This window comes from Kwoniella mangroviensis (assembly GCF_000507465.2).
Source record: "Kwoniella mangroviensis CBS 8507 chromosome 1 map unlocalized Ctg02, whole genome shotgun sequence".
In the NCBI taxonomy this organism is placed as follows: Eukaryota; Fungi; Basidiomycota; class Tremellomycetes; order Tremellales; family Cryptococcaceae; genus Kwoniella; species Kwoniella mangrovensis.
The window spans coordinates 1,069,788-1,089,946 of record NW_027062534.1 but is presented as its reverse complement, the minus strand read 5'-3'; the positions used below and the strand labels follow the sequence as shown (position 1 = coordinate 1,089,946).

At 44.6% G+C, this 20,159-nt stretch overlaps 9 protein-coding genes across 9 annotated transcripts; 4 read left to right on the top strand and 5 right to left on the bottom strand.

Annotated features, from left to right (window-relative positions):
* Window positions 1-234: 234 nt before the first annotated feature.
* I203_105510 (uncharacterized protein) lies at window positions 235-1,332 on the bottom strand (the record flags this gene model as incomplete). The annotated part of the gene is made up of 4 exons (XM_019144667.1): window positions 235-465; window positions 550-594; window positions 659-752; window positions 839-1,332. 4 exons carry the CDS (start codon window positions 1,330-1,332, stop codon window positions 235-237), a joined length of 864 nt encoding a protein of 287 aa, XP_019006002.1.
* A 480-nt stretch (window positions 1,333-1,812) lies between these two features.
* I203_105509 (uncharacterized protein) lies at window positions 1,813-3,988 on the bottom strand (the record flags this gene model as incomplete). Its single annotated transcript, XM_019144666.1, has 8 exons — window positions 1,813-2,225; window positions 2,298-2,631; window positions 2,696-2,926; window positions 2,984-3,193; window positions 3,257-3,354; window positions 3,420-3,564; window positions 3,626-3,771; window positions 3,841-3,988. The coding sequence occupies 8 exons, from the start codon at window positions 3,986-3,988 to the stop codon at window positions 1,813-1,815; spliced, it is 1,725 nt and encodes a 574-aa protein (XP_019006001.1).
* Window positions 3,989-4,932: 944 nt separating this feature from the next.
* On the top strand, window positions 4,933-6,020 carry I203_105508 (uncharacterized protein; the record flags this gene model as incomplete). The annotated part of the gene is made up of 4 exons (XM_019144665.1): window positions 4,933-5,029; window positions 5,089-5,215; window positions 5,301-5,719; window positions 5,824-6,020. The coding sequence occupies 4 exons, from the start codon at window positions 4,933-4,935 to the stop codon at window positions 6,018-6,020; spliced, it is 840 nt and encodes a 279-aa protein (XP_019006000.1).
* A 555-nt stretch (window positions 6,021-6,575) lies between these two features.
* Window positions 6,576-7,951, top strand: I203_105507 (uncharacterized protein; the record flags this gene model as incomplete). The annotated part of the gene is made up of 5 exons (XM_065517794.1): window positions 6,576-6,733; window positions 6,794-6,944; window positions 7,013-7,183; window positions 7,386-7,583; window positions 7,649-7,951. 5 exons carry the CDS (start codon window positions 6,576-6,578, stop codon window positions 7,949-7,951), a joined length of 981 nt encoding a protein of 326 aa, XP_065373098.1.
* A 437-nt stretch (window positions 7,952-8,388) lies between these two features.
* On the top strand, window positions 8,389-9,583 carry I203_105506 (uncharacterized protein; the record flags this gene model as incomplete). Its single annotated transcript, XM_019144663.1, has 2 exons — window positions 8,389-9,375; window positions 9,446-9,583. The coding sequence occupies 2 exons, from the start codon at window positions 8,389-8,391 to the stop codon at window positions 9,581-9,583; spliced, it is 1,125 nt and encodes a 374-aa protein (XP_019005998.1).
* Window positions 9,584-10,228: 645 nt separating this feature from the next.
* Window positions 10,229-12,928, bottom strand: I203_105505 (uncharacterized protein; the record flags this gene model as incomplete). The annotated part of the gene is made up of 2 exons (XM_019144662.1): window positions 10,229-11,562; window positions 11,626-12,928. 2 exons carry the CDS (start codon window positions 12,926-12,928, stop codon window positions 10,229-10,231), a joined length of 2,637 nt encoding a protein of 878 aa, XP_019005997.1.
* A 552-nt stretch (window positions 12,929-13,480) lies between these two features.
* Window positions 13,481-14,434, top strand: I203_105504 (uncharacterized protein; the record flags this gene model as incomplete). Its single annotated transcript, XM_065517793.1, has 4 exons — window positions 13,481-13,486; window positions 13,639-13,750; window positions 13,819-13,859; window positions 13,928-14,434. The coding sequence occupies 4 exons, from the start codon at window positions 13,481-13,483 to the stop codon at window positions 14,432-14,434; spliced, it is 666 nt and encodes a 221-aa protein (XP_065373097.1).
* Window positions 14,435-14,866: 432 nt separating this feature from the next.
* On the bottom strand, window positions 14,867-16,139 carry I203_105503 (uncharacterized protein; the record flags this gene model as incomplete). Its single annotated transcript, XM_019144660.1, has 4 exons — window positions 14,867-15,019; window positions 15,093-15,276; window positions 15,348-15,414; window positions 15,536-16,139. The coding sequence occupies 4 exons, from the start codon at window positions 16,137-16,139 to the stop codon at window positions 14,867-14,869; spliced, it is 1,008 nt and encodes a 335-aa protein (XP_019005995.1).
* Window positions 16,140-17,195: 1,056 nt separating this feature from the next.
* I203_105502 (uncharacterized protein) lies at window positions 17,196-20,071 on the bottom strand (the record flags this gene model as incomplete). Its single annotated transcript, XM_019144659.1, has 9 exons — window positions 17,196-18,137; window positions 18,273-18,422; window positions 18,514-18,582; window positions 18,661-18,797; window positions 18,898-19,108; window positions 19,225-19,334; window positions 19,409-19,462; window positions 19,520-19,622; window positions 19,736-20,071. 9 exons carry the CDS (start codon window positions 20,069-20,071, stop codon window positions 17,196-17,198), a joined length of 2,112 nt encoding a protein of 703 aa, XP_019005994.1.
* Window positions 20,072-20,159: the final 88 nt, after the last annotated feature.

Genomic DNA, 20,159 nt, shown 5'->3' with positions numbered 1-20,159 from the left:
ATGGTATAAGCTACGTGATGTAAAATTTCACGAAAGAAGGCAAGGCGATTGAGTTCTTCCTCATTGCATGACCAGAGAGGATCTATCAGAATAAGGGTTGATTATAAGAGTCACATCTGTATGTAAGTACCTCGGGCTGAATGATAGAAATTATACGAATTATCCTACTTCCCCTCGGACATCCAATCTATACAATCTAGATCACCTCGCTTTTCGACCCCTTACCTCACTCGATTAAGCCTTGTCCGCCTTGACTGGTTTATCAGGGATCAAGAACCACCAGATACACTGAATCATTCTAAACCCAGCTAAAGCTCCGAGAGCCGCAGCTTGACCACCTCCATCTAAGATCGCTCTCGATACGAATGCTCCGACGAAGACTGCAAATCCACCTGCTATTCTGATATCTCTGGACGGAGTGTATTTGAAGGCGAATAACAGGGGGTCGTTAAAGATCTCCACCCACTATACAGGTGATTGGAAAATATCAACTCGAATTCAACAGAGCAGCGAGTATTGCTTGGGAGATTGTTATGGAATTGAACGTACAGTAGTCGTCAACACGACAGTGGTGTTCATAGGACTGGCGACACGCTGGAATGGAATGGAATGAATATCAGCATAGCGTTCAATCGACAGAACAATTACACAGACTCACCTTTCCAACGATACCTTGTATACCCATAGTAGCAGAGATGAAAGCCAGCGCAGTCATTCCTAGCGGATTAGTCCATGAAGGATCCCCACGATATCTACAATCTCATGTCGATTAGTTCATATCCCCCTGATACACAATAATTACGTGTTTCTTCCAAGCGATATAAACAAGCGAACTCACGTAGCAATTCCATCCTGACCACAATAATGAGCCGCAAGCGAAGCGGCCATAGCCAACAAAGCCTGTATGAACGTAGCAAGTACCAACCATGTTCTCCTCCTCGCACCGATCTTATCACCTAATCTACCTAAACTTGTTCCTATCCAGAAACTCAGTAAACTGGTCAAAGCTTGTTGATCAGGTTTCTGAAATCCATATGTTCTTTCTCCTAATGGTGAGAATGTCCTAGCTATGGCTAAACCCATTTGCGCTACGTTTCCGGTTTGGAATCCACACCAAATATAACATGCTGTGAAAGAAGGTGAGGATGTAAGACCTGTCAAGAAACATGCGTATATCGATATTAGATTGGTCGAGTTGGGCGCATCGATCAGGTTCTGAAATCTTGTTACGACATGCTGCGATATAGGGAGGGATTGATTGGTCGGAGTTGGAGTGGTGGAGGAGGAAGCGGAAGGCGAATCTTTGGTAGTGGTGGGCAGCGTGTCCGCCATGGCGACCATGGATAAAATGTGCTTGTAAGGATGCGCTTGCAGGGCTATAGAGAGAAAGAGCTGACACAGAATCGATGATTGTATATACACAAAGGATGAAGAGATGCGATGGATGAGAAGATTGATGAAGCTCGCCAAGAGCTCCTCTTTTTAACTTTCCTTTCGAACAAGCCTGGTCTTGTTGACGCAGCGACAACAGATCATGCAGTTTTGTAATGCCTATTAGGAATATCTGTAATACCTGCACACGCTCCTCCCAGAACATTACAAAATTCACATAAGTGAGTAACCCGAAAATTTCGGCAAACCTTGCCGTAAGGTCCGGATCCAATCTGCAAATGCTGACGTGCTTTGACGATCATCGAAATTATCTGGAACAGCTTGCTGTTTCAATGGAGTCAGTTTATGAGATATCTATGCATCTATAGGTTTGCCACCTCTTTCTGTCAGTCTATGTGTTCTGTTCTCCCCCGTGATGGATCACTCTAATGTAGGTATTCCCGAAGATAAAGGCGGGTTCGTAGCTGGACCGCCCTCAGCATCTCTCTCTTCTTCTTCCAAATCGTCATTTATTGGATGAGTTTTATAGGCTCCTATACCCAACAACAGAGATACAAAACCTAATCCACCTACCACTGCCAGAGTTGTGAACGCAGCTCTACAAGCTACTACATAAGCATTTATCGCCTTTGCACGCAGCTCAGGCTCGAGGCTGTTCAAATACGATAACGATTCCCTTATTGCTCTGATGGTTCTCTTTGAGCCTTTCCCTGTGATATTTGATCGGAGTTGATGCAGTAAGACATTCTGAAGTACAGCTTGAGAAGTTGAAATTCCAATGACGCCGCCCAATGAACGAATCAAGAAGACCATCGAACTTGCCGAAGCATGTTCTGCAGTCCCGGATAATCAGTGTGAGAAGCTGTAGCAATCCTCTTTTGGTTTGCATTGGTTGATGTACTTACCTGTACCGGCCATATCCAAAACGTTCATCAGGCTCGATATGAACCCTATACCCATTCCGAGATGCACCCAGATTAGATGAACACCAAATTGCAATTCGCTTTTCCCATTATTATCTTCAAAACTCAAAGCTAGGAGAGCGAGGGTTCCACTAAACAAGATGAAAGCGCCGAGCCGTTGAGTGATAGAGGCATGTTCTCTGAATCGGTGTAGGAATATCCCAGTCAACACTGAACCGATAGGTGCCGAAAGAGTAGGATATAGTAATCGCCTGGATGCTACTGATGCTGTAGTCAGAAGGGTGGATTGGAAAAATAGGGGAATCAGGTATAAGGACTACCGAGACGTTCGGGCGATCAGTATTGCTACTTTTTATATATTGAGATTGGGGAAAACCTACACCGAAGATAGCCATTGATGCGAAGAAATTAAACAAGACCATACTGGTCATATGTCTATCGGCCAATAAATTGAGAGGTAACACAGGTAAAGGAGCTTTCTTCTCGTGTCGGAAGAATGCCAAGGTAGATATAACAACTCCGGAAAGAGCGACAGGGATCAAAGGACTTTTCCAGGGTATTTCATGTCCACCAAGATTGGTTACAATCAACAAAAGCGTAATTGCAGTCATCTACATCAAGGTGTTAGCCAAGTTCGTGATTGCTGTAATATGAGAAATGCCACTGACGATCAATCCACTTCCGAAGTAATCAATATCGCTGGCTCCTATTTTACCTCGTTTTTCACCCTCTCGCAATTGTTGTAATTTTGGTCTCACTTTCGCCGGGAAAACCGTCATACCGAATACTCCAAGTGGCACAGGAACGAAATACGCGAATCGCCAACCTATCGTGTCCGCCATGAATCCACCTAGAGTCGCACCAAATGCAGCTCCCATCTGTGCAGAATGCGCAATCAGCATGTTAACGCGGGTGAGAAATAGTATATTGTTGTTACACACCCCGAAAATGGTATTGTTGAAAGCCTGATATAACGGCCTGAGTCTAGAAGGAAGGATGTCCCAAGTGACAGCTTGTGCACCAGTAATGAGACCAGCACCTAGCAGAACGAACATTGTCAGTCAAATTTTGGCCACATGACGAGGTTTGAGCTCATGTATTCACCTCCGATACCACAAATTACTCGAGCAGCTATCATCTGACCCAAAGATTTACTCAAGCCACACAACAGACATCCCAAGGTGAAAATTATGACGGCGAACAGGTACACTGTCGTTCGTCCAAATAGATCGGATGCTCGTCCATAAAGCTAGATCGAGCGAGATTTCTGTTAACTCAAGTCCTAAGGCGTCGGTTAATATCCTACTCACAGGAGACAACGCGGTTGACACGATCAGATAGGAAGTAGCCACCCAAGCTATATTATCACTTGCGTGAAACTCTGCACCTATCGATGATTGAGTTGAGGCAGCTATAGTACTTTCGAAAGCAGCAAGTAATGTATTCGATAATAAAGCTAAACCAAGGTAACAAATGTTCCCATCAGTTGTTCAACTTGTGCTGGAACGGCCTAGAGTGAACTTACCAGGCATAACTAGGAAATAATCCAATCTGGACATGAACCCAGGTTCTTCCCTCTTATGTCTTGCTTTGGACAGCAAGGCCGTCCGCTCAGACATGAAGGATGCGGACATCGAAGGAGGAGGCTCGCTCTCATGTTCGTGGTTTGCCATATTGTCGACTCTCTCTATCTCTTATTCCTCTAGGTCTCTTTTCTCAGTCGACAGTGGTGTATACAGGTCGGATCGGTAGATGTCCTTCGATATTATTTATATTCTCTCCACAGAGGAGGAAGTCGGATGATGTGCAGTAGGTGTGGAGCGATGATCGATTATGATGAGTAGTGAGAATACTGATTATGATGTCGAGATGATCAATAATTGCATGATCTGTCTATCCTTCTTCTTCTGGGTTTTTCTTTGATGTTCTGACGTTATTGATCACGCGAAATTAAGAGTCGGAAATTTGATCAAATACAGATATCTAAGTAGCTGACAGTTCTCTCGGCTACCTCAAGCCAATCTACCGCAGTGGTGATATCAGGAACTGTTATATAATCAATTGGGGTGAGATATACACCTCTTAAAAATGACAGTAGCAGAGGTAACCAAGAGTATCTCCGGTCTCACATCAATTCATTCACCCCGAGGCTGATTGCTCCACCTACGTACGTGCACCTTCCAAGGCTGCATCCTTACCGTATTTACAGGACCTCCAGATGTCAAAATGACAATATTTCATCTCTGTACCTTCTCAAGCGAAGGAAAATTCGAGTATGGAGCGAAAAAATCAGTTGCGTTGAATCACGACATCTGGCTTACCCTTCAATGTCAAATTGGTTATACGTCGGTCATGACCGCCAATCTCAGGGTGGTGATAAGATCTTCGAGAATAGGTCCTTTGGGATTTGCTTCCGACATCGGTACTTCAGTCACCTCCGAAAGGGATCCGGTAAGTTAGGTAATGCCAGCACACAACTAGTTTGTGCGAAAGCAGATAATTCGTGGGTGAGAGTCGACCAAAAACCCAAAATGACAGCTAGACATCGATCGAAGTACTACTCGCGTAGCTGTCCCCTTCAGTTGGTTCAACCAGACAGTCATACCCCGCAATCATCATGTCCGCTTCCACTCAACGAAAAGATTTCTCCCTCGATGGTCTATTCGGGGTGAAAGGGTTAGATGTGGTCATCACAGGTGCAGGAACGGGAATTGGTAGGTCAAAATGATACATGCATGGTGGAATAAAGCTCAGAGGGCCATCGACTCCTCAGGTTTGTATATGGCAAAGGGTTTTGCCGTCAATGGAGCTATAACACATATTGTTGGACGCAGACAAGCCAAGCTGGAAGAAGCTAAAGAGACGATATTGCAACTCAACCCTAATGCTCAAGTTGTCATGTACGTTCTGCCTTTATCTTACACAAATTGATACCCTGAGATGTTACCATGGTTAATCAGGTATGCTGATAGTCCTTACCCCTAGACATGCAGCAGACATCTCATCCCGATCTGAAGTCGATGCGCTTGCCAAATCACTCAAGAAAATAGACGTTCTCATCAATTGCGCAGGAATAGTACTACCTGATCCACCATGTACCCATCTCACTCCCTTACCAGAGCTTCAAAAAGCCTTACTCGCTTCACCTCCCGAAACGTGGTCTCAAACATTCTCGGTGAACGTTGAAAGCGTCTTTTACCTTTCAGTCTCTGTATTACATCTTTTGGCGGCTGCTCCAGATGGAGGAAGGATGATAAACGTCTCGTCAATTGGTTCGACAATGTCTGATCCGAACACTCATCAACCGGCTTATCAAGCTTCCAAAGCTGCTGTGAATCACTTGACGAGGTTGTTGGCTAGTAAATTTAGGGAACACGGTGTGAGGGTTAATGCTATTTCTCCTGGTACGTTGTTGGCCTCACACTTCTTTACTTTGTCACCTATTTAGCATGATGAAGAAGTCATGCGATGTGACACTGATTCGTGCTGCTGTATCATCGTAAACCAGGTTACTTCCCTTCCCAGATGCAAAATCCGAATAATCCCAATGGCATGTTAGCGAGATCCAAGGAATTGGTGCCATTGAAAAGAGGAGGTGAAGAAGAAGATGCAGCAGGAACGGCACTCTGGCTAGCAAGTAGAGCAGGTAGTTATGTGGACGGTCAGGTTATACCTCTGTCCGGCGGGAGAGATTGGGGGTATTGATTGGATCTTGATGAGTTCCAAATTACTTGTCGTATGCATATATGTCTGAAAATCAATCTCGATTCATGCATACTGTTGATCCCGGGCGATCATGTGACCTCAAGCATCAACTGTTTAGTCCTGGTATCATATGAGACATCCTGCTAATACCCTAAGGCAGTTGCAAAAGTGGGACCATCGATCAGCATGCGTCATGCCTTTTGGATTGAAATCCCGATCAGCTCAAACGGTACCATGTATTGTACAACACCAACTCCGAGAACAGACTCGCACGCAATCATGAGATATACCATGCACCTTGTCTGGTACAGAACGTGTGATTGACGAGTCATCGCGTCATGTCGATCAGGTCCGGCTCCGAGAATCCGGGAGTTCACTCCGAGAAAATTATGGTCAACTCAAATCTCACTTTTCTTTACCTCCGAGACGACATGTTTTGGGCTTTCGTCATACATTGCTCGGGTTTGCGTATATGCATATAGATTTTTGACCTGTCAGATCCTGAAATGGATATTGAACATTTTCGTCGGACAATTACACCCTCAGAAGGTCACTATGCTGAGTGGTAACCTACTGGCCGTTTTTGGGCTCTGCGCTACTGCCCTCGCTATACCATCTCAAATCCCATTTTCATCGATCGAACTCATTAAGGAGATAGATACTTGGGCATTGAATCCTAATGGAGATGCAGCTGTCATTCGAGTCAAGAGTGGGTAAGTGGTCTTCCCAACATCGGAGGATAAGATATTGAACGTCGTTATAATTTACTGCAGATCTCAACACGAGCTTCACCTTCTCGCTATCAATGCCCAGTTCACTGTACCATCAGTCTCATATGATGCAGCAAATGCTCAGGCTAGGTATACATTCCTAGATGACCAGACGATTCTGACTGCCTCGCCCACGTCCGAGGGTCAAGAAGGAGTATGGGATTTGACCACTCAGATACTCAACTCCACGACAATTCCACCGGCTTACCCACCTTCAGCTAGCAAGCCCGCGGAGTAATTTTGAGGAGCGATCTGAAAGAGCTGGTGCACTCTGCTCAAGCGAGTGTACTAACTGTGGTGCTTCCTGAAGACCTCGTCCTAATTCAAGTGGCTCAGCACGAAGAGGGATGGGCGATTAAGGGAGAACCACAATTAGTGAAGCACAAGAATTTGGTGAGCACATACAGTCCTCATTTGATTCGAAAAGACCTGCAAGCTGATGGGAGTGCTGTACGATGATGTAGAAGATTGAAGGTGTGACTAGTAATGGTACGCATTTAGCGTATTCCGCAAGCAATCATACCGCTTCATTCGTATGTTCCCAATAACATCAGTTTTTGAGTAACACAGATGAGCTGATGTGTGAATCACACAGATTTACTTATTCGACCTTCATGATACCTCCTCGTCTCCGGTATTACTTCGTCACTCCACCAAATCTCAGTTGATTGCACCAACGTTCGGCAATGATGAGCACATCGCTTGGTTGTCAGATCGTCAATTATGGTTATCTACTGGAAATGATGAATGGGAAGTTCCATTGGACTTTGATCTCTTCCCTGAGAAGATCATTGTGAGTCCCCTATTCTAGACTCAGACAATACTTGATGGCTGATATCCGATGTGGCCTCGCAATAGTTCTCAAAAGACGGAAAAGCGATATACCTTCTTGCGCCTCATGACGATCAGCAATCCCTATTCCACCTCTGGACGCCGTCCAAGTCTGCAACAAAACCAATAGCGCCGGTCAGGATCCCGTCGAACGGTACCATACACTCCGCCATCCATGTGGGGACTACACCACTTGATCATGCCCATTTGATAGGTATTAAGAGTGATTCGGCGAAAAGCGAAGGAAAGGAATTATGGGTGATCAGTCATTCGCCTCATGAGGATCCGACGTATAATTATGAGAATATCAGATTGACATACTTCACTTGATTGTGCCATGTATGACTGTGTCTATGACTGTGACCACTGAATCCACTGTGATGTGTATTGTATTGTTGCGCTTGGATCGTAACCATCATTCAGCGCATCACCAAGCGAACAATGCGTCACAGATTGTTGGCGCAATGGCGCAATGGCCACCCATCGATCAGCAATCCAATTAACTGGAAAGAGAGACAGACACTACTAACATCGATCAGTGCTCTATCTTATCCTCTTGATATCCTCTTCCGCCTTCGCATGGTAAAAGCTCGTTCTCACGGGCACTCAAAACACCACGCACTGTACTGAGGCAATAAGAAGATCCACCCTCTGAGCAAGTTTGGAGCGAGCCTTGACAGCCCATTGTCCGCCTCTATAAAGCTGATGGTCTTCGTCAATTCTTTCCTTTAGATCTTGAGTCAATTCTCACATATCGCCTTGGGATAATGACAATCCAATCGACCGAACCCTCATCCACCGACGCCCTACCTTCCGGTTCTACCCATGGACCGTCGGAAGCTTTACATAGTTGGAACCAGTACACTTCGACCTTCCAGCTCTCCACCATGGAACCATTGGAGTCCATAAGACACCTCATCTTTCAAATTCTCATTGACGAGATCTCTCTCACTCTCATCAGAGTATCCAAGCATTTCTACGATACCATCACTCCGAGTTTGTATCAAGTCGTCGAGCTAGATAAAAACAATACACACAAGGTGTTTTGGGGAATGTTAATCCAATTGAAAGAGAAGGTGGATAATCCCAATCCCAGTCCGAATCAATCCAAGACATCTGCGGAGAGTACTGGTAAGAAGAAAGAGAAGGAGAAGAAGAATTGGAAAATTGGAGAAAGGAAATTGAACCTACTGAAGATGATTCAATATATCACCTTTGAAGATTCTCAAAGTGTCGATAAATTCTTCAAGAAAGTCAAAATTTTCGATTCGGTCAACCATCTCAATGGTTTAAAAGAATATCAACGAATCCTGACTTCAGTCAAACATGTAAGGTTTGGTAAAGATTTAGTCGGATCATCATCAACCGATTTTACAAAACTTCGACGATCGTTCTTCGATAGAATAACAGATTATGGACTTGTAGATTACCTTGAAGAAATCATGTTTCATGCTCAACCTCTTTCGATCTGTCTGGAATGGCCAAGAACATGGGAAAGGGACGAAAGGTATTTGGATGTTGAAGATGATAATGATCTTTTCGAACCTACCTTGGCTTATGCAATTGATGATATTCTTGAAGAATTGATCAAACATAATGGCAAAGGTAACAAATTCAAATTTCGAATTCACATTCACTCATTCTACTTTCACGAAGCTATTTATATCTTGTACGAATTCCCCTTGGATTACGGGATGATCTTTGATTTGGATGATAAACCAGGCGAAGGTACTGTTCACGATTTGATTCACGAGGTTTGTTCACATTACCTCTGCAGCGACTTCAAAGGGAAGCCCAAGATTAAATACTTGATATGGGAGATAGATGGAAGGTTTGAAAGAAGAATTGAAAATTGAATTCACTGGGGTTAAGGAAGGGTCAGTCAAAGATGATGATTTCATCTCAAGAATTCATACGACTGAAGAAGAAGAGCTGTACTGCCCTTGTGATTCAGTCGAGTGATCACGATATTGTATCAGGATTATTTGAAAATGCGACCTGGAGTTGGACGGAACGGAAAGCGAACCAAAGGAAGTGGAAAATAGGAGGTATTGAGTGTCTGCAAACAAATCTCATCTGAAATCGGTAGAGGCGTATACCAATATATATACTGTAGTAGAGTATAGTATGTGTGTGTTTCCGCGTATCAGGTCGAGCACATGTTGTGTATATTTCACTCATCTCGATCGAATGAATATATGTTCATGTCCATACACCCGTACTACTAGACCTTGACTGTATGAACCGACAAAGGTGACATAGAGTCAAATTGCTCCTAGATGCCAACTGCATAATCGCCAAACCCATGCACTGCATCTCTTTTTTCCTAATATGTAATTATACACACTATATGAACTTTTATATCAAGTTGAATTTCAATTTGACTTTGATTATTGATGGTTCTGATTCTATTTTGTATTTTGCGCTTCGCGATGCTACACTACAGTTTGGAACTGTATTCCGCGACTCCATTGTTATCTTTACTATTCAGTCTCACTCATACCCCATGGTTCTCGCTCGAATCATACCATACCAAGATTAACACTCCTAGCCGAACCGAGAGCGCTTCAGGTTACTATACCGATACTCCTACCAATCTAGAGTTGATCAATAGCCATATTCACCTTCATACCCTGTATATCCCTGTTGTTGACCATTCTGCCAATTCTCATATCCAGTATGTTGTTGTTGCATACCATAATATCTCTCGTCATATCCATTAGCAGTTTGCGTTTGATACGGGTTGTAATGTTGAGGGTAATATCCACCTTGCATCATGTTATCCATATCCGCGTGATTCAATGAAGTAGTAGTCAAACTTGCGAAAGTGGGTTGACCAGCATTATTATCTCCCTTATCATTTGCTTGACCCGACGTCGAAGCAGAAGGCGATTTGATCTGAATCTTCTGACTTGGTCTAGCAGGTGCGAAGTAATTCATCTGACCATTACCTGTAGGATAAGGTGAGAGTGAACCTCCATTGTATGGTGATCCCCTCCCATCGATATACCCATTGACATGGACTTGCTGAGCGGGGTAAAACTGTTGAGATCCCGAAAATGATCCTCTTTGAGAGTGAGATTGCGCATATTCGAAGGATTGTGGTTGCGAAGGATAGAAAGGTTGGATAGGTGGACGATGGGTTTGGTTCTGATTTTGAGCAGGATACGATCTGGGTGCACCGGAAGGATAGAATGGCCTGGATGGGCCATTGTTACCATTAAGATGGACTTGAGGAGGTCGAGAGGAAGGTACGAACTCAGAGCCCATACCAAATCCTGAGGGTGTAGGCCCCACATTTTGTTGGAGGTGCGATTTTTGAGGTGGATAAGGATGGGTAGGAATAAATTGGCTGTGACTCATGCCGGCGCTGCTCATGGAGCCGTTCTCGGAACCAGGTTGGAACGGTGAAGGAGCGCTTCCATTCGGATACATGGAGGTCGGTGGGGGAGGGGCGGAAACTTGAGGTTGGTATTGAGATTGCTGGGTAGGGACAGGTTGAGGTGGAGGAACGGGCGAGGTGTACAGGATAGCTTGACCGGATGCGTTGAGTTCAGGTGTTTTCACAGCAGCCGTTACCGACTCTGTAGCAACTTCAGCAGGAGCGCTGTTCTGCTCAGATGGGTGAGATACAGCAACTTCTACTGTATTTGTTGACCCAGGCAATTTGATCGTGACAGCTTGAGAAGATTCACCAAGTAGATCGTCAGCATCAGGTCGAGTTGATTGCTGCTCCGCTTTCGGTAGTGGCACGATCGTCTGAGTGAGAGGGGTGGAGGCGAAAGTGGGAGCGACAGCGGATGCAGGGGCAGGAGCTGGTGTGACGGAAGCGGAAGATGCAGATTTGGCAGCGGCAGCCGCGTTTGCTGCGAGGTTGGCAGGGTGGAAAGGAAGTGAAGAGAGTGGTTGTCTGAAAGGTTGACCAAAATGACCGCCTCGAGCTGTAAAGATTCCCTCTGATAATCAGTTCAAGAGGTCTTCCGAAAGGCCATCGCACAACTCACGTCCAAAGCCTCTTCCTCTACCCCTGGGTACACCCCTAAATCCACCTCTTGGCGCAACTGCAGGGGAGACAACAGGTTTCTTTTCCTTCTCTGTTTGGATCTGTTCAAACGCTTCATGACCCCATTTCTTCTCTTTAGGCTGTGTCGGGACAGTCGTCGAGGCAGATTGAGATTTTTCCTTTTTAGCCAATTCTATCTCCAACCTATCCATAGCCAGCACAGGTTCGTCTCCATCTTCCTTCTCAGATTCGACCGGTGTTTCAGCTGTCAACTCTTGTCCTTGGGCTGTACCATTCTGTTGTTGGAAACGACCAAATGGCGCTGAAGGGTTATTGGCAAAACCTCTTCCACCTCTACCTCTGAATCCACCTCTGAAACCGCCTCTTCCACGCCAATCAGGTAATCCCCTTCCACCCTGAGCTGAATACGCCTCTTGAGATTGAGGTTGGAGATCAGACCGTTGATCGTGGGTCCAAAATTTACCTTGTCTAGGGACGACCTTTGGGTCATCATCGACCACCGATTGACGTCTCTGTGATTTGGATCCTCTTCTACCTTTTTGATTCGGTAGGACGGGAGATTGGGACGGAGGAGGTGATCCATCAGCGACTAACGGAACGGTATTCTCTTCATCCGCCTCTATTTCCTTGTTTTTGACTTTGCCATCTGTGCCGGCTTTCGCTGATTCCTTTTCTTTCCTCTTCGTCTCCTTCAACTCTGCTCTTTTCGCTTTCTGCTTTTCTTTTCTCCTGGCTTTCATCTCTTGGTACCGCTTGTTTTCCTCCTCTGTATATTCCCTTTTCACTCCATTTGGACCTACTTTCCCTTTCCCTTTTCCTTTCGCGTTATCTGTCACCTTGGCAGGTGATCCACTCTTATCTGTATCAACCGGTGGTTTCCCAGTTTCCTCCTTCGGTTGAGGCTCATCTTGCTTCTTTTTTACTTCTTCCTCCTCGTCTTCTTCTTCTTCCTCTTCCGACTCTGGCTCGGAATCCGAAGCAGACGAAGGATCCGTCAAACTCCCATCGCTCGCTGCTCCATCCTCTCGTTCCGACTCAGAGTCGGCTACTCGTCGTCTTGGTCTGGCCTTTGTCTTCCTCCCTTTCCCTTTTGATTTGGTTTTAGCCTTTGTTTCTGTAGGAGACTTGACTTCGGTTGAAGAGGCTGAAGCTGGAGGAAGGGAGACAGGCTGGGTTGAAGGTGATGCAGATGGGTTGATTGGTGCTGGTACAGGGGAAGATGCAACGTCGGAAGAAGGGGTATCTTTGGTAAGTTGGGTGTCGATAGGGGCGTTATCGGTCATCTGGTGAATGGCAGATGGTATCAGTGAGTAATCGGGTCGATATGAATGGTAAGAAGTAACGATGGTCGATGGTAGTATTCAATACAGAATGAGGATCAAGTGGTCAAGTGATCTGATGTCCAACCAACTAACAACCCGTCTCCAAGCCCAACAGAGATCGAGATATACAAACTTACTATTTATATATGTAGTCAAGTCTTAAATGCTGATGATCCAATGTTTTCCAAGATGCTTTCTTTGTCTATATACTATGAGTAAGATCATCAGCTCTTCATCTGGATATTAAATATCATGTCATCGGTATGTTCCCGGACCGGACACCAACGACGTTTTTGCCACCACGTTTTCCTTGGATGAGTGATATGATGTGACGGGATCATACATTCGTTGCATGTACTCACTTATGCGTGTATGCTCGTCTAGCTTCGATGCCAGGCTGTTTTTCGTTTGTTTTGTGTTGTTCAGTCAATGATGAATGTGCAACCAACTGACCTTTGACTGTTGAGATTGAAGATGGACGTGTGATGTGCAGGTAATCGAGGAAATTGAAACATGCTTGTGAGTCCTAAATGAGGGGGTAAGATAAGATTAAAGGTTTTCGAGTGGCAAACATCAAAGTCACCTGAGATGTCAACAGGTCAATGCCTCAGTGACACCAGTTCTTCCAGTTTACATGTAAGCTTGCAGAAGTACGGAAAATTCACATACAGTCCTCTCCTACACAAGTTTACGGGAGACTAAGAGATCATCACAGTACATACATCGCTGGACAAGAGCTCAAGCTCCCTTCAAAATTTGCAAAGATCGTCTCGAAGTCGAACGGTAATTCGCAATCATATCATCCGTACCTGATTACTACTCTATACTGGGTTTGTTACCTACTGCGTCAGATGAAGATGTGATCAAATCATGGAGGAGGCTGGTTCTGATCGTGAGTTTATCTATTCATCTGTCCACTGACTTCGAAGGGAACGGTCAGATTGATCATTCGTGATTTAGTATCATCCGGACAAGAAACCGTTGGGGGGACGCCACTTTGGTAATTCAACAGTCAACACCAATGACGATAACGATGATTATGATTATGATACCGATATAAGATTGATCAACGAAGCGAAATCAATCTTACTCGATCCAATAAAGAAACAACAATGGCTCGATTCATTCTCATCAACATCAACAATCACTTCAGCAAAAGAACCCACGAAGACTGGTCCACATATATTTAGGAATATCTCATTAGATGAATTCACACCGCATCATACCAGTCAGGATGACCGAGAAAAGGGTGAGAACGAGGATGAGGATGAGGATGATCAACAACCTGAATATTTCACATATCCCTGTAGATGTTCGAGCGAATTTAAAATCACGTTAGAACAGCTGGAAGAGAATGTTGAGGTGGTTGGATGTGAAGGCTGTGGGGAATGGATAAGAGTGGGGTACGAGGTGGTTGAGGAGGACGACCAGCATCATCCTCAGGATCAGGATCAGAATCAGGCTTAGGATTTAAAATCAAGTCAAGCTCAATCCTGAGGAGGAGGGATGTCTAGCAAACCATCTCAATCAATATTTGTTGTATGCATTTATCTTCAGTAATCAGATTGCAATCGGACGGGTCAACATCGTATTGAAAATGAGATCATCGTCGAGTACGATCCATGTTCCTCTCATCATACACCATTGCAGATCTTCAATCGAAGTGAGGATTGAGAATGATCGTAACAAGGCAGAGCACATTGATATTCATCAATCTATCATGAGGACACACAAGGGGTTATGATTTAAACTCCCACGAACCAAAATTGACATTATGAGTATATGGATTAAGTGTATCATTTCTACAGGGTATATCTAAGTATGGTATGATGTAGAGGTACTGTTCTTTAAAATCTAATTCGTTAAATTTATTAATGGTATAACACCTTTCCTTTTCATTTACAAATCTTTCTTGTTGATTTGAGGTATGGGATTCCCATCTTCATCGATCAAACCCTTTTTCTTCATTGCCTTTATCGATTCGTGAATCGGATCAAGTTTATCTTCTGGTGCTCTGTATGAATCCCAGTAAGAATCGGCCCAAGTGAAGTACTATTCCAGGAATTAAAAAAAAATGTCAGCAACGGTATGAGGTAAAGGAAATTCAGAAGAATGATCAACTCACCTGACCATAGTTTACGGTGAAATAGAGATGATGTAGGGTATGATGAGCGGGTGAATTTATGTATCTCTCCAGGAAATGTCCAGATATCATATCTCCATCGTGGATCAGGATCGTCCAAAATTGAACAAAGACGAATAATCCGAGGTAGGCGTATTTGTGAAGAGGGAATAAGAATGGGAAGATGCTAAAAGATCGCATAGACATTATCAGCTCTATGATCTATGTTGAGCAATCGGAGATTCAACTCTGACTCACTGATATGGTAATGATTGAGCATAACCATCCAAAGGGTGGAAAGCAAGCGCGGCGTATGGTGTGGGTACTATATATTCGACGCATCAAATGATCAGCGTCCATTTACGACGACCCAAACAAGAGGCAATGTCACAGAGAAAAGAAGGAAGGGTAAGAAAGAAAAAAAGAAAGAGATTGATCAAACTCACCGATCCACTTATGATGTGGTTTATGAACATGTTTATAGATCAACGGATGATGTTCCAACCTATGTACCCAATAAATTGCCAAATCCGTAAAAAGTAAAAACATAAAGCATGAAGCGACGAGGTAGGTCCAACCGTATTGTCCAATATTATCATAGAGTTTCGAGTATCCTCTAACTTCTCCGAGAAACCATGGGAGGGTGATCAGGTCGATAACTGGAGCAGCAATCAAACTCGATTTTATCTCTTTACGAATTTGATTTTTCAAGAATTTCGGATGATGTTCCAATCTTCTGTCGTAGAAGAAGAAATATGATATGGAACAAAAGAGGAAATACATTATGTATGCTCCCGTCAATGCAATGGTGAATATTGATACACCCTGTCTATAGATATTATCTCTTGCCCATAATGAGCCCGTTACGCTACCACCGATGGATAGATCCGGTGGATGATACGTTGTCGATTGAGTGTAAGGTGATGGAAGGACCGTCTTGTTGTACAGATCGGGAAGGGATGAGGATGATGGGATGGGAGGATGAGGAAGGAGGTAATTGTACACGGAGTCGAAGACGTACTCGTCAGCGTAGTGCAGTAAGACGTCCATGTTGGTAAGTGGGTGTCAAGAGCACTATCGGCCGAAGGTGGATGTTACTGTTGTGTGATTGGTATCCAAGAGATGAGCGGCAAAGAGGTGAAAGACAAATCCAATATTCTATATCTATTTCTAAATCTATGTGTCTATACGATCCAGTCCAGGTGAATATCTCGGTTGTTTTAGGGTTGAATATGTCAAAGGGAGGTGAGTCAGTCGTACGAGAATAGATTGTTGTGCCGTTCTATTGTGGACCGAGCTTGGTTGTGTTTTTCCAGTTGGATAGGTATAGCCACACGAAGGTAGGAATCAGCTAGGTAGGTAGGTATAAGAGAACGTGTACTGGGTTAATCTGAGAAAAAGAAAAGTGTCCAGTCTATGTATCTACGTATGTATATGTATATATATATATATACACTACCCATCTCGCTACACCGCTACAACCCTCAATATCTCAATGTTCCCTGCTACTTTCTTGCTACGGGCTGTCCCAAAAAATCTTTCGCATGCCAGTCAGCGTGTGAGTGGTGGTGGTACGAGCGAGTGGTACGATAAAATGTCGGGTTGTTTACATTATAAAACCACTAATTTACCTAGTTACCCTGAAACCAGGGGTATCTATCTGAAGACACGTGGTCATCCTCCGCCTGGGAGAGACGAGTGGATTACGTGGTTCCGTTCTCATCCGAACGCTACGAGTCTCGAGCAGCGGCATACACCGACTGCTCAGTACAGTATTACTGTCAATGGACAAGACAAGTGGCATGATAGTGATCTCAATTGGCACAAGACACACACACCTTTGATGCAGTATATCATGTCACCCGCTATCCACCGAGTCGATGTCGGGATCGGGCGGTCCAGCTAGAATGTCGCATACACATACACTTACTGTAGCTCTGATGTGCTAATCATCACATGTTTTGTCATTTATCGACCAGTATCTCTCTCCGCCATCATGTCCGCACGGTGTGGAGTCAATCGTGAAATCATCCATCATGTCAATTCATCATCATACCAGTATACTATACACAATATACAACACTCATCAATCTACATTCACTCGCACTAGAAACCCCCAGCTAACATCCTAGCAGCCTGTCGCTCATCCAACTTCCTACCTCCCCTTCCCATCGTTCCAGCTCCACCACCAGGGGTATGAGGTCTCGCATGTTGAGGTAGCATCATGCTTTGAGTCATACCCCCGGCACTCAATGGATCATGGGGATGACCCTGTCCAGTTCCAGGTATAGGTCCAGCTGAATTAGGTCTTTGATTGGGAGGAGGTAGGAACATCGATTGAGTACCGTTCATATGACCAAAACCTTGATTGGGTGGTCCTGGTGGTGGCGGACGAGTAGGATATCCTCTAGGTACAGGAACGGGCTGTTGGTCGTATCCTGATTGATTTTGTTGAGGGAATCCCGGTTGTTGTGGTTGTGGTATGTATCCTTGGGGTACTTGTTGCGCCTGTTGGTAAGGTAGTCCCTGTGGTGCGAATTGAGGGTATGAATTCGGTGTTTGAGGCTGCTGTTGTTGATTGAATGAAGGTTGAAGACCAGGATGAGCTTGTTGTTGAGGTATTTGGGGAGGACCCGGCATCAGAGGTGGGTTGCTAGGAACTTGAGGAGGGACAGGTGTGAAACCTTGTGGCATATGAGCCATGGGAGGTTGCGATTGTGGTTGAGCCTGAATCTGAGGTGGTGGTTGTCTAGCTTGTGGAGTGACTTGAGGCGGTAGGACTGTATTCGCCTGTTTAGGCGTGCCCGTAGCAATTTTCGGTGTAGTGACAGAGACAGGAGCGGAAGTTCCGATTTTCTTCAGATCGGGTTTGAGAGCTTCCAATTCTCTCAAGTGCTGTTTGTGGTACATAACGCTCATCCTAGCCGCTTCTAACAACGCGACAGCAACGTCCTCGTGCGCGTGTCGAGAGTGGGTACGAATCGATAGGTGGAGATTCTGAGAGATAGCGTTTAGTCGATTGGTAAGAGACGTCTCAAGTGCATTGGCCTATGATATATATGAATATGGTCAGCTAAAGCCTCCGATTAGAGAGCGCTTCTGAGCATGAGCAAGAAATTCTCGGCGGCTACCCGTCTGATAGTTTTCCTGAGGTCTGCGCTAGGAAAGACCGCTGCCACTCACCTCTTCCATCTCATGCAAAGCATCATCAACCTTGACCGGATCAATCTTTGAACTTCCTTTCAATCTTTCCACATTTCTTCGTTTGTTGATAGCTGATTTCGTAGCCGTTTGAGAATCTTCAAGGAGGGTAGTCCGTTGTAGTAGAGCGTCCTATAGGCGATATAGTCGTCAGCATGACTCAATGATAGCTAATTACATGAAGAAGTAGTGTATATCATCGATACTGCGGAAATGCACATACCTTTGCAGCTCTAGCATTCAGCGCTTGATAGCCTAATGAGTCACTCAATATGACATTCTCCGAAGCGGCCTGTAATACAATTTGCAATAAAGTCCATCTTATCAGCTTCCAGCCATCACAGATCAAAAGTGAATCCTTGGTACTGACCTGAGCACCTATCATCCCAGAGAGATGTTCCCAAGTTCTTCCAGATTTCCTCTCAGCAGCAGCTAAATGGGGATCCGATTCGACCGTTGACAGCGAGACAAGTTTCGCCCCGACATCTGCATTGGATACCGCAAAGGCTGAACGAAAACACTACAATCAGTAATCCATACTCTCACATCACCAACACCAACATCCAGGATGTGTAGACAATGTACGACAAAAGGTTGTCTGACTCACCTCTTCTTGCTTTCCCAATTCCATTGATGGCTGTAGCAGCCGCTCCCCACCTCTCTTCCAATTTATCCAGAGCGTTCTTGGCACTTTGCAGCTCATCGTCCTCGTCCAGAGGTCCTCTTCTTACCACTTTCGATAGAGCTGCCGAGAAGACTCCGGTAGCTGCTGAAGCAGCTGATGATTTCCTTGCTGAAGGAGGTGGGACGGGAGTGTACTATAAAGACGAGTATTTGCATCAACATCAGTTACAGACCATAGACCGTGAACGGATGTTTTCAAAATTGGTTTGGGTTGATTTGAGTTGATGGTTGTATGAATGTAATCACTCACTCCAAAGTCAGATTCGATGAAAGATCTCAACTCGTCATCTTTCATCAATACTGGATCTTCACATATCCTAGTGAACCATCTTTGTAATGCGATTCTAACGAGTCGATCGTCTGTCACCAGGAAAGTATCAGCTAAGACCTTGAACTTGTAAGAAGAGAATGAAGCTGAAAGATGAAATACTCACCTTCTTCGTCTGTTATCGCTGATGTTGAAGGAATTGGTAAGGCAGGTATGATAGCTATATATCACATGTCAGCGTGGACTTGTACCGCAGGTGTTCAGGTAGGATACTCACTTTGTGGACAACAAAGTCGAGCTTGTTCAGCAAACTTCTGAAATTCCACATAACTCCTTTGCATATTCCTATATATTGATGTCCTAAAATTCGGTAGGTTCGTCTATAGGATGGGTGGATGGATGGATGGACCCAATCATCAATCAGTAAAACCATCCCTTCGGTCTTCTTTGGTCTTTGAGGTTGAGTGATTGAATGTGAATGGAGGTCACTTACACTAGCATCGAACCTGATCAATAGATCTTTCCTATTCCTCTCCAATCCACCTATCCTGACTCTCAGAAATGGACTTGGCGTCTCTTTCGCAGCAGTAGTAATCGACGAATTCATCATACCATCTTTTGAAGTTGGAGGAGGCGAGACGAGTCCTAATCCAGGTGCACCAAATACTTTTGGTTCTCTGGAATAATCTTCTGCTGATGATGATGATGATGACTGAGGATTGACATGGCTTTGGCTAGGGGTTGGAGAGAAGATGGATGATTGAGTGTGATCGGTTGGGGTGTCGGACCATGATGGGTTGATATTGTTCGGTGATAACGGGTCGTCCATCGTGCATGTAAAGGATCGGATGCTATGCTGTTAGGATGAGCTATAATACGCTGTATCAAGATGTAGGGAGGATACAGAAGGCTGAAGT